This window comes from Ornithodoros turicata, chromosome 1 (genome assembly GCF_037126465.1).
Source record: "Ornithodoros turicata isolate Travis chromosome 1, ASM3712646v1, whole genome shotgun sequence".
Lineage (NCBI taxonomy): Eukaryota > Metazoa > Arthropoda > Arachnida > Ixodida > Argasidae > Ornithodoros > Ornithodoros turicata.
The window spans coordinates 75,041,500-75,055,115 of NC_088201.1; the positions used below are offsets into that span (position 1 = coordinate 75,041,500).

A 13,616-nucleotide genomic window follows, 5' to 3' on the forward strand; every position below is an offset into this window, starting at 1 on the left:
TTTGTGGCCTCATCTGTGTGTGCTTTTAATTTTCGAGGGTGCTTCTACGTCATTTGCAACACCAATGCAAACAAATGGGTAGGGCATAGAGGTACGGCTTGGGACAAAACTTTACGGGACGCCGGGGTGTCGAATTTCTCCACTGGGGCGACACGCTAGCAGCGAACAGGAGCGGACACACATACTGAGGGAGAGATGCTATGGCTGGTCACACGCTTCTTATTCGATCTCTCCCTGATACGTAACGGGGGACCGCTCCGATGAAGAAATACGCTAGTGTCGTATTCCGTAAACTTTTATCCCAAGCTGTATTAACTTGTAATACAGGGATGGGCATAAATACATTTTTTGAGTATTTAAATCGAAATACAAAATACTTTGTTGATAGGGGTATTTAAATACTCTTCATAAATACTTTTGAATATGATTATTTAAATACGAATTATAAGTACAGTATTTAAATAGCGTAACTACTACCATAAATACTGGCAGGAAGATGTCATCTGGAATTGCAGACATAACGATGACCATAACAAAAAATCAGCAAGGAACAATAGCATTTATTTGTTAGATTATCATGACGATTTTAATAATAGAAGTTTCTCGAAGATGCATCTTTTAGACATCTTCTGCTCGGCCGTACAATCAGATTCGCAAAGGAGAACACCTCTCCACAGGTGCCGACGAACAAAGCCTTGTATTAAATTTGACAAAGATTTATAGATTTGACGATGATGCTTTGTAAAACAAGGTAATCGGATAGTTGCGACCGTTGTCTGCAACAAACCGTGAAAAACTCGCCATCTAAAATGGTTTGTCGCATACACATGATAGTACAAACACGGCGTAACTGCGTCCCAAACTCTGCTTTGCCCTTCTTCCCGAAAGGTCAAATGCAGGGTAACTTTAAGGTACTAGTCAGTATATTTTGTACTTAGGACCTAAAATATTTACAAGAATAAATACCCCTCTCCGGACCCTCTCCGTTTGGGTCGCCTTTCGGCCAGTCCTGGATACCATCGACTTCTACTGGTTTTCATGCTTGGCGCCCGTTATTCCAAAATAACTAAGACACATTTTTGACAGGCGAAATACACGTTTATTCGATGCAACGTATTGACTCAAAAGTTTGTCTCATATATTCACCGTGCGTACAGGACGCTTCGTTCGTTGAACAGACTGCAACCAAACGAAGTTCGAACTTGCAAAACACATATGCAGTCTACTTCTGGAAGACGTCGTACAGTTGGCTGCTTAGCTACGCTGGTCCCTGTTAGTTGTGGTCCTTCTGCTTACGTGCGAACGCTGTCATCGCAGTTAGGAAGGGATTGGGAGTTGGCAAGCGAACGACGAAGAATAAAAAAAAAAAAGATAGACACGGAGGACTACCTCAGCTTCAACGTGCCTGTGGTTGAAATAATTGGGAATGGTGTGGTGCGACTTGTGTCGTGGTATCCAGAGGCGGCGTACCTATCTTGTCCTAGCGACGCTTCTATATCAGTTCTCACAAAGATCATACTTTAAGTTTTTTGCAGCCCTACGAGACAGCACTTCTATCAAATGCTGCTGTAGAGTGGGTCTTCAGCGCAGCCGCCGATAGCTTAAAGTGCCACTACGGACTAAATCTCGTGTCTTCAGAATCCTACCAAAGTTATGTTACTGAAATCTTCTTGTCTCACTTTACATTCCTGTAAAATATTTTGACTCTCCGTGACGCCAAAGCTAGCGAAAATAAATTTTTATTTTTGAGAACTGTGACGTCATGTTAGGCTCCCGCAGAGCGCCCGGCTCTCATCTGGCAACGGTGTTGCCCTTGGCGTCTTCCGGGGGCTCACTTTTTGCACCCCGTTAGCAGAGCCCCACGTGACATATCATCAAACCGCTCCGACCTTGGAGAAAACAGAAGAAGGGAGAAGACATCTCTCCCATTTTCCCCTCTTTCTATCACAACAGGTGACTTCTCCACCACGTGACCCTCCCCGGATGCCGGTGTCATTACTAAGAGACGAGTGCCCTCTCCAGAACATAACATCATTGCAATTTGTGGGCTTATGATTACGTCACGCGCTGCACGCGTTATCGAAACCTGTGAAGGCTGAACACACAGGCGGAGAGTTTTCAGTCTGCCGGAGGGGGCCGGGAACAACGCCCCCCCCCCCTTTCATGCACAGAGGTCGGGTAGGGTGTCGGGAATTCCGTGTCGCGACGTTGTGAGGCAAATTTTTACAGGATTTTCATGATCACTCGCATGAAACACGCGATTCTTAGGATATCCCTCGAGACGTCCATCTTGAGTGCCAGCTGCCTAAACTGCCCTGAGAAAGTTCCGGGGAGGCTCAGGACCCCCCCCCCCCCCCCCCCCCCGCTGTCGGCACCTATGGCTGAGCATTTTCATAAGAACATTCGGCAAAATGACATACCACAATTTTGAGCAGTGAGTGGGTCAGCGCGTAAAACAACATTATGTGGCTCGTCTGTTGAGACATGCAAAATATTATTGCTTACTTCTCACGCGCGAGCCTTTCGCGCCGTTTCAGCTGTCCCAATCACTTGAGGTTCTTTTTTTTTTTTTTCAAAGCACACAGAGGCCGAAATTTTTGCATGAATTGCAAGTAACGGCCCGCGTAACGCGTTAGTTTTATATTCGTTACTCAATTACATTTTTGGGGTAACGGGCACAAGTCTGGTGGTAAGCCATTAGCACATCCTTCACAACACTCTAAAACAAAACTTCACCGCATAGCACGCAGTTATCGCTTCTAATTCGGAGAGAGAGTTTTCAATAGCTGCAGTGCAGATTTTGAGTCAGTGAAGACTGCCCATTCCCGCGAGGTAAAATCAACGATGTGCTGCAGAAAGGAAAGAAGTTCCGCAGCTGTTGATGAGGTTGGATGCGAAAGGCGTCGTCCTTGCATTACGCCTTCGGATGATATGACGAATGCAGAGGCGGACTTGCCGTTTCTAGATGCGCCATCTGTATATGCTGCTGCAGACGAAGGAAGCTTCACGTCTACTAGAATGGGCTCGATGGACTTGATGGGGAACCTGATATCATCGTTCCAGAAGGTTCGGAAGACTTACAAAGGTGGGTGGTACCGGCAGAGACCAGGGGGCTTCCGGCGGTGTTACGTCCTTAGCTACGAAGCCAGTGAGACTCTGGCGTGTCCTCGGTGCTACTCGATAAAGGTCGCTTTCAGTGCGGTATCGAATTTTCCTGAAGAGCAGGTGACGAGGAATGTGCGCACACATAAATGGCTTCCCCTTCCAACTACGTCGTCGCTTTACATTGCGAGTTTTCGGGTTTTACCTATTCTTTATTTCTTTATAAATACTGTTGGCTCTTGACGAGCCATAACAGGAGAGACACAATTTGCACATATTAACTACAGTAAACATTAAGTACAGTAACTACAATGTCAAACTCAAATAAAGTCAAAACAAAACCTGCAGTTCCTGCATACGCAAAAAACATTCACCCGTGCAATATAGAAAAGAGAGACAACAACGGAAGAACAACAAACAAACACACAAACAAACGAAAATGAAGCTCATGAATGCAGAGTTACATAAAGCCCTCTAATGCCCTAATAAAAGCTGGTAAATTGTGTAGGTGTTCTGCCACCTTTCCTAGAAGCCTATTGCAATCTTCTAGAGTACCAACAAAATATGAATGCTTAAAAATATTTATTCGGCTTCGGATGCCAGAATTTTCAATTGCTTGCAATGCAGATGTTGAGTCAGTGAATACGACCCAATCCCGTGGGGTAAAGTGAACGATGTGCTGCAGAAAGAAAGGTATGGCACAGAGTTTCGCAGCTGTGGATGAGGTTTGATGCGCCCCCTCTCTCACACAAAATTGCTTGGTTCCTGGCCACATCCAGCCCACCAATGCTCTGGCTCTCCCCTGGCGATGAAACTCCCCACTCATCATCTCGTAAGTTGTTTGTTGTATTCGGCTTTGTAGTTCGGTTTTTATTCGGTTTCCTTTCTTTTTTTCTTAATGAGGTTAATATACAGCCCCCCTCTCGGCTTTGGAAAGGTTCTTAAGAATAGTGGTGACGTGGCCGCAGTGCCGTTCCCTGTTCTTCAGGAGCAATGTAGTGATTTGCCTCAATCCCTAACTGACTGTTGATTACCCTACAAAATGTTTTTAATCTCCCAATTTTCCTACGTTTTTTGTAATGTTTCAAGTTTTGCTTGACGTCTGAAGTCTGCGATATGCAGAGCATATAAATCTCAAAGCACGGTTTTGAATCGTTTAATTTCTGTATTTTTTATTTTTAGACGTGGATCTTCTTACATGTGTCCCAGACATTACTCGCGTACTCAAGAGTTGGCCTGATGATTGATTTTTAAGTCAGTAGTTTTAAGGCCTAAGTAACGATACAAGGACGATACGAAGTACGAAGACGATACATTATACAAGTGCACAAATGTTATGGATAAGCTCAGTCTTGTGTATAGATGTAGCAGACACAGAGCCGCTATAGCATTATGCAGTCATTCCTCGTTCGGTCACAGCCCCGAATCCCTGTGTTTTTAGTATAGCATAGCATATATATATATATCACTTTTTCCGAGATGCAATATAGCATATGCAGAAGGGCACTCCTTAGGAGGGCGTTAGCAAACCCCTAAGGCAATGTCTCAATTAACTTTCAATAATTAACTTTTTAATTATAAAAGCTACGAAGTTGTCCCATTGAGAACATCAGGTCCCTTCGGTCACCTGATACAGGAGCCGTTTTCAGAACAAAAATTTGTTCGATAGATCTTCCGCAAAAAAATTCGTGAAGGAACACCATTCTTTTCATTATTTTGTTGATTGCGAATCTTTGGAGACGCGTCTTTCCTTCACCCCAACGTGAGAGGGTGAAGGAGCACAGTGCCGCCTCATGCGTCGAAGATGAGCTTTAACTTGCGGAAACAAAACAAAAACAAATGTATCGGGTGACTCTATCGGAACTGCCCTTATCTTGGGTTGCATTTTCTTTTAATCTTTTTCTATGACGCAAGAGGCGATAGTGTGGTCTTTCACATTCTCACATTGGGGGTGAAGGAAAGACGCGTCTGCGAAAATGCGCAATGAACAAGATAAAGAAAAAATGGTGTTCATTCACGAATTTTTTGCGGACGATCTATCGAACGAATTTTTGTTCTGAAAACGGCTCCGGTGTTAGGTGACCGAAGGGACCAGATGTTCTCATTGGGACAATTTCGTAGCTTCTATAATTAAAAAGTTGATTATTGAAAGTTAATTGAGACATTGCCTTAGGAGTTTGCTAATGCCCTCCTAAGGAGTGCCCTTCAGCATATCTTATATTGCAATTGATTTCCTCTTGGAAAAAGTGATATATATATATATATATATATATATATATGTGTAAATATGTTCGCATTTAGCGGGGACACCCAGTATAGGCCATTGAAAATGCATGGAGGGATATTTTTATTTTCATTTCTACATTAGCATAACTCTTGCAAAAAAATTAAAATACAGCCTGAGACAAATGGCCATCAGCCTGGAAAGTTTGGGGCGCTCTAAACCCAGTCTTCTATTTTTACGATGCGATCGAAATGCGTAACGGCTAGAGTAACCCTGTAGAACATGTACCAGATCCACGCTTGTACTTATGAATATGAAGCGTTTTAGTTGTGCCAGTTAACGTGCAAGCTCCGTCACTTCCGTGCTATAAATAATCAAGCCACTGTATATGTTAATCGTCATAATGTGTAAGTTACATTGTGCAACGCACATGTATGAAGTCAGAAATGTGCCCATTTCGTCACATTAGATACGTTAGATCATGTTTCTATTCGCCTCAGACCACGCTCCGTGATGTTTTCACGTCTTCTGTCTGAAAGCGTCTGAAGAAAACCCAGGAAAAACTCCAGGCAGCACAGCCGGCACCAGGATTCGAACCCGGGCACCTCACAGTATCGACGTGACATGGCCAGCATGCTAACCACTGAGCCACGCAAGTTGGCACATGTCGGCACAGTCCCCTTAGAAGTCGGCCAAGGACGCGCGTTCCCCCAGGGCGCTAGTCGTGACGTTGCCCACCTCTGTGAGGTCGACAACGGGGAGTCCTTTCATCACCACGACCACCATCATCGTCACCGCCACGTCTTCTGTGGAAGAGTGCTAACCTACGTTTACTCGTACACAGTAAGTTTTTTTTATACTTTTTGGTGTAAATGGCTTGTCCCATGGCGCATACCTTTTTGGTGTTGCCTTTACACCTGAATGAAGGGTGTTTTCTAAGACATCCTTTAACTGGATGCATTCCTCATAAAATGCTCTTATAATGGGCGTTTAGAAACAAAAACACCTTTAAATGGGGAGTATCCTATTGAACACACTCTTTACCATAGAGTTGTTTTCTGGCAAATACTCAGTCTCAAATAGCTAGTGTAATACAAGCTCCCACGGCAGTATGCCGAGACATACATATCGACGTTCTTGCTTCTATGGCAGGCACCGTCCTGAACAGTGAACACGGCAGACTCCAGCCGTAGCTCCATCGTACAACCTAAGCTGGAGCGCAATGCGTGAGAAGCACGCCTCATTAGCTTGGTAACACAGTGGGACCAGCGTGAATAGCCTATATTCACGTATCGGATGAATCATATACTGAAATACAATTTTGTTGGGGGCACGTTCGTTAAGTGTATTGGGGCGCAGAACGTTTGTAACGGTGACGGAATGCGTTTTTGCAATTATCACGCACATCTGCAACGAGTGAAACATAGCAGCTGATTATCTAACATCATTCCCTGTTGAATACTGTGTTTTTAACTCAGGTTATCGTCTATAATGTGGTTACTTGCTGAGCGGAGCTGTGAAACTAGCAGAATTTTTCTTTCACGAATTAAAACACCATCTTTAACGCCATATTCCCAGTTAAAATGCGGTGTAAAAGGTGTATTGGACGTAAACACCTCACTCAACACGTCACTGCACACCCTTTATGATCGCCATTGGATAAAATGTGGTGTTTGTCGATATTACACCTTAAGTAATGATCTTCTTGCACCCTTTGCTTCAGTCTGCAGTATAGAAAAGGATGTTTTTATAAGAAGACACCTGTTTCGAGCGAATAAAGGTGTAAAATGATTTACAGAGTAGATCAGGAACGATGAAGCAGTACGATAAAAAGGAGAAGCTGCTGGAAGAGACATAGCAATTGCATAGGTTTGCATTGGGAACAAGGTTTCAGAAGGAACGATTGATATGAGCTCGCTTATCCCTTTGGTTTCGTATGGGTGGAGTCTATCTTGCGCTCGGGCATGGAACGACTCAGTAACGACATTGAAGGCCCCCCGATGATACGGACTGGCAGCTGAGTCCAGAGAACGTTATCTACTGGGATTCATTCAACTCGTCTCCGTGCATGAAAGGGGGACGATCCAGATTGATTTTGAATTTACAAACAGAAAAGAGCGACTCACCTGATTGAACTTCTTCCTCAAGACAAAGAAGATGGTCTCGGTGAACTCAAATATCCTCAGGAGATAATAGTACCAGGACAGTGTGACGAGACGCATTGTCGCCCATCCATATGACATGTCCACTTCTTGCAGCAAAAGGTTATATCCGTTGTGCCAGTACGCGAGGCGCACAAACTCCACCAGGAAATAAGCGCAGTTGAGTATCATGAACAAGTTGTAGACGAGAACCGGAGTGCGGATGTCGAATGGCTTCCTTCCTAGCATGGCTTTGGGTCCGGCTACCTTGACGCTGTATACGTACACACAGATGAGGCTTAGCAGTGGCCATAGATTGCCAGTCAGGAACCAGCCTGCAGTTCGTGGATCTGGGTTTGGGAAATGCGTCGACTGGAGGCCCAGCATGGTGATCCACTTGTTCTAGAAGTGAACGATACAGCTAATAGAGACAAATAAGACGAACACGAACAATGTGATGTACGCGAGATTTCTCCAGGACTATTCACAGTGCCCACACACATAGTGTATGGGGCCGGGTGGTACATATCCTTTGCCCAGGCGACAACAGAAGAAGGAACGAGACAGCCTTCTTCTGTTGTCGCCTGGCCAAAGGGTATTCACAGTGCATCGACATCCGTTGACGTCCTACCACAGAAGCATTATTTTTAGAAATGGGACGAATCCAAAATTTCCCGAATCAGAATCCGAATCCAAGGAAGGTTCTGCGAATCATCGAATCTTACGAATCTCGAACCTTTCGAATACTTTGTTTTAAAAAAAAGTTTGAAAAGCGAGGGAAAAAACACTTGTACCGAAAAGTGTTTTGGAGCAGAATTTGATACCTTTATTTAATTAAAATCAAATTAAATAATAGTTCACTTTCAGGAGAAAACATATCCATATCCTTCTTCCTAAGTGTAATTTATGTAACATGTTGTTCATCGACTACAGGAAATACATAAACTCTCGAGTGTGAATTCTTTCCATAAAACTAAGAAACAATCAAATGCAAAAACCGTCTTTCTTGTGCGCATAACTGAAGTACGCCTTGTCCCGTATTACATCACTTTACCGAGCATGAGTCATGACCTTGTTCATGTGCTATTCTGTATCGCGTTACTAGTTGGGTTTTGTTCTGCTATTTGAATGCGTCTGGTGTGTAATACACTGGTGTGCATGAAAAGGAAAACAGCATGTATCGCGTACGCCTGGCTCCCGGAATTTTGTCATTGGTCGACATGTCAGTGCGTAACGGTCATAAGGCCGATAGCAGGTCTTATATAGCGTATTCAGCCAATTAACTTTGCGTATGCTCTGCTTTACCATATCGTTAACAGGTTCTTCTTCTTTCTTTTTTTTATTCAGACACCAACAGCTGTTCGTGGCCCTGCGATACCCAAGCATGTAGCCCCTGTCACCTGGAAATTCTGCAGTTGTGCTAGGAATGGCTCGAATGGCGAATGCGAATGGCTCCTGCGCTTCATTACATGCTATGTGCATAATAATATCTACTGTCTCCAAACCGAATACGTTCCCTTAAAGATTGTATAATATGACAGTCACGCTTTCTGTTGTTCTGCAGTATTTATTTATCTATTTATTTATTCTGCAGTATTCTGTAAAATCGTGTGATTTACTTTCATTCAAATGTTGCTTCTTGTTTATACGCCTCGTGCAGAGCGCTTCTAGAGCCACCCTGCGTCAAGCACGGAAAGTTTTTCCGGGGCTCCATCCGTAGCGCGCCGAAGAAGTCGAAAAACAATTGTTGAATGGTGAAATGTGCATTCACCTATAGAAGTGCACCGCCTAGAACAAAATTTTATTCGTTTCATGGGAAGCCTCGTGAAAAGGAGAGAGGTGGATTACTGCAGTTAAACGTACAGTAAAACGCTGCAGTGAAACGTGTTCGCTGTGAGTCATGTTATCCACTGTCGGGAAGCTAAGCGAACTTTGTTCATTATTTCTTTTAGCAAAGGCAGCTCGGCGTGGATGCCCACCAATAACACTGTCATATGTAATCACCATTTTGCGGATGGTGCTAAGCAGACCTGTAAAGTAATCAATTACAAGTAATTGAATTACTGTAATTAAAGGGGCAATAAACAGGTATACGAGGCGCACTTTTTTTAAGTACATTGTGATACGTTACCGATGGTGAACGCTTTCAAAAAAATGTTGTCGCAAAAAAGTAAATAATGGCTCGAAACCGACTGAATATTCACTGCACTCTTTCGCCCTCATGCCCCGCCCTGCGATGTCCTTGCGACAATAGAGACACGTCATTTTGACGTCGCGCATCATCAGTCATTTAGAATGCGGGATGCTTATACATTAATTTTGTTGTGGTACCGAAAGGTGAGGTCAACTCTAAACATATTCCCATTTGTCCTATCCCAGGTAGCCAGTTCAAACTGTACCAAAAACCCCCAATATTCTATTTCATATGCGCACCATGTTATCTGTGCTGTATTGCTCCGCGAGGTCACCGCGATGTTCCCGCAACCGGTGCCCTGGCGAGCTGCAGCTTGTCTCAGTGGGGTCCGATATTGGCTAGGAGAGCGAAATCTCCGCTTCTCCTGCCAAGCAGACACTACTTTCAGAATTCAGCGGGCATGGAAAGTCCCCGCATTCACAGGGTATCAACGAAAGGTGTTGCCCTTATTCCCTCATAGAAAACTGAAACTGTTGATCACTTCTACAGAAGCTGTAAACAAGCTCATAAGAGGGATGATTGTTGAGGCCAGTCTGCCGTTCTCGATCGTGGAGCAGCCGCACTTTCAGCGCCTCATTAACATGGGATTTCCTGGCAAGCACAGTCAGAGCCACCCAACTCTTGTGCATCACTTAGAGGTCGAAAAAGAACAGCTGAAGGAAGACCTCAAAGCAAACTTTCAGAACCTGAGTGACATGTCATCCACTGCTGACTGTTGGTCTGTGCAGCGAAGGTATGCCAATTTGTTCGTTTTGCTATCTGCTCTGTGATAAGTTTCCATGATAGAGTTCATTTTGCAGACTTCACGGAATATAACAGTTCCATAATTTCAGGTCATATATAGGAGTCACAGCTCACTGGATAGACAGAAACACATTTAGCAGACAGTCTTGTGTGCTGGCAGGCAGACGCATCCAGGGAAGTCACACACATGACAATCTTGCTGCTGCACTCGACAGTATCTACAACGAATTTGCTATCCATGACAAACTTGTGTCAACGACAACTGACAATATTTCATTAAGGCTTTCAAGTAAGTGGAAAATAGAGCTCTGCACAGCCAGCGGTACACTCTGGGCTTGTTTTTGCCAGTTGCCACTAACAAGTGCAAATTTTCACAAAGGTGTTTTGGAAAACTCAGTGCAGCTGATGAATTGACGTCCTGTATGGATGAGGACGAGAATGAGGACGACCTTGAATTTGGCAGCGCTGTGCCAATTTTTGACGTACTACAATGCTGCTCTAGAAATGCTGCTGATGAGTACTGCCTCCCTATGCATCGGCGATGTACATGTCACTTGCTACATTTAGTGGCCACAAAGGTATGCATTGCCCTAGATCTTTGCAGTCCAAAGTTCATACTGTTGCATCCACAGGACTCACGAAAAGCTGAACAGCGCACGAACTACAAGAAACAACAGTGCAGCACCTTCTCCAATTGCACATCACTATGGAACAGACAAAGCCGGTCAACTTCCTTTGCCGACAGTGTCAAACAAACTTGTGGCACGTACCTCCAGACACCTTGCATCACTAGGTGGGGTTCACTGTATGATTCCATTAAAGTGCTTCTTGGAATCCTGTCACAAAAGGATGCAAAACTGCGAGAAACCTCTGAGAAGTTCGGTCTTCCACGACTAAGCAACATTGACAAGGACTTCCTGCAGGAGTACGTCATCGTCACTGCTCCCCTCGTGCAAGCTATTGACCTACTTCAAAGGGAGCAAACAATATTCGATGGCTACCTGCTGCCAACAATACTGTCACTGCAACAAAAGCTGCAGCAAGTGCAAGAGCGGCAGCTGAACTTTTGCAGACCCCTTGCCGCTAGCCTAAGTGAAGGTATAGAAAAAAGGTTTCAAGATCTTGTTTTGGACAGGGACCGTATCATTGGTTCTGTTGCACATCCAAGGTTTAAGACCGACTGGATCCAAGATGAGAGCCTAAAGCAGTCTGCCCTGACATATTTTAAGAGTGCAATGAGAGGTGCGGCCGCAGTGATTGAAGGCAACGAGAGATCTTCAGATGAAGAGGTCACCGAAAGTTTTTTTTTTTTTTTACATTCGAATGTGGAAGGAGCAAAACTCTTGCACCATGGGAAAAGGAGTACGAATTGTGGGTACCGACCGGCACTTCAGAGTCGTTAGAGTGCTTGAAAGATCTTCCTTGTGTGCTCGAGGTGTTCGTGAAGTACAATGTTGGGCTGCCCAGCAGTGCACCAGTGGAGCGTCTGTTTTCAGTTGGTGGTCTTGTTATGACAAGGAAACGTGGCAGCCTTACAGACACGAACTTTGAGAATACCTTACTCTTGAAAGCCAATGGACGTTACAAGCTGCACTCATGATCTGCACTGACTGTGATGTTCCGTGTTTCTTTAACATGGCAAGAGACTTGTCCTTGTGTGTATCACCATCTTTCAGAACATTTGCAATAAATGTGGACATCAAATCTTGCACGTTGCAGTCAACTTTGTGAACGTAATTCAGTGTAATGCATTACTTTTTTCAGTAATTGTAATCGTAATTGAATTACAATACAAAATGAGTAATTGTAACTGTAATTCAATTACTCTTGTGAACATGTAATTGTAATCGTAATTCAATTACTTTGGAAAAGTAACTTTTAAAGGTGTGTCTGCTAAGTCAAATGATCCAAGTATGATCTTCGTGTGTTCCGTCTATTTTTCCTTCCGTTTACAAGGGCTGTCCGCTCCTTCAAGCTCATGCTCGTTGCAAAAGCCAATAATTAAGAACAACCATTCTCATTCTACACTTACTAAGAACAAAACACAGTGTGGCTGAGGTCTCACAAGTTGACACAACCTGTCTTACATTCCCAACATAAGCATGCTCTTCATTTGATGTACCATCAGGGTTGCGTGAGTTATATGATATTGATTTTAAACGCGATTTTAATCACTAGTGCTAATCGTGATTTAATTTAATTGTTTTTTACCAACTAATTTCCTTTGGAAACGAAATTACTTCGTAACATTGAAGACGTCTCCACAATGTATACCGTAAAATCTCAGCTTGCATTTCAACTCATTCCAAAAACACTCAGACCAATAGCTGCATCGGCCAAACTCTATTGTTTAACTCATGACAGCTAGTATACATCATCAAGAAAACTTAGGTGTCATGGTGTAAATTGAATGCTATGTACGAATGACTACGAATTTTATTATACCATCGTTGTACTTCACGATTATGAGGAAAATGGTCCAGCTAGGAAGGAGACTTAAAAGAGTCGATTAAATCAAATGAATCGGATTTATTTGATTTTTTAAATCGCGATTTTCTGCAGCCCTGTGTACCATGCAGTCGTGTTACACTCTTGAATAAAATTAGGAACCTTGCATCAGATTTTCTAATTCCTACAATAGAAAACAAATACTAAACACGCAATTATTAATTACAAAACATTTACAGCAGTTTCAATAGTCTCCACATCATTACATTATATCACAAGGCAAGATTGCACCGTGTATATAAAATGCAACAAGCACTTTTAAAGGCACAGCAGTAGCCTTAGTTACATAGCGGCTTTGCTAGGGATGTGCACAAAGTGCGTGAAATAAAACTCTTCAAGTCTAGGTACAGCTTCACAAAGAGAACTGTCATCTCGCAAGACTTGAATACAGACTTCTTGTTTTGTCGAACCCATATAAAAACAGCGTTTCTTGAGTCCAAGCACATATAGTGAAAGCTGCACATGCGTGCAGTACAGTACTCCTTTAACGTTGCATATTGGGCCTCGTCGAAAGCTAGGTATGGAATATATAATGTCATTCTATTGTGGTCCACTATGTCCATTTTTACACGTGAGTATGGACACTCCAGCTCGACATGTAGAAGCCATACCTCATTGTCGTTCACGGTAACACCATCGGGCGTGGTGCGGTAAATATTATACACGTGCTACGAGCCCTGGGAAAAGTGTCCGCTTCTCCCGC

The 13,616-nt window shown here is 43.5% G+C and overlaps 1 protein-coding gene across 2 annotated transcripts in view; it reads right to left on the minus strand.

The window, feature by feature from the left end:
• LOC135378401 (very long chain fatty acid elongase 7-like) overlaps positions 1-13,616 on the minus strand; it is a 211,751-nt gene that overhangs the window by 16,653 nt on the left and 181,482 nt on the right. For both annotated transcript variants that reach the window (XM_064611435.1, XM_064611436.1), the window contains one exon: positions 7,453-7,869. In XM_064611435.1, the coding sequence (XP_064467505.1) occupies positions 7,453-7,854 (402 nt within the window). In that variant the 5' untranslated portion in view covers positions 7,855-7,869. The remainder of the gene's footprint in view (positions 1-7,452; positions 7,870-13,616) is intronic.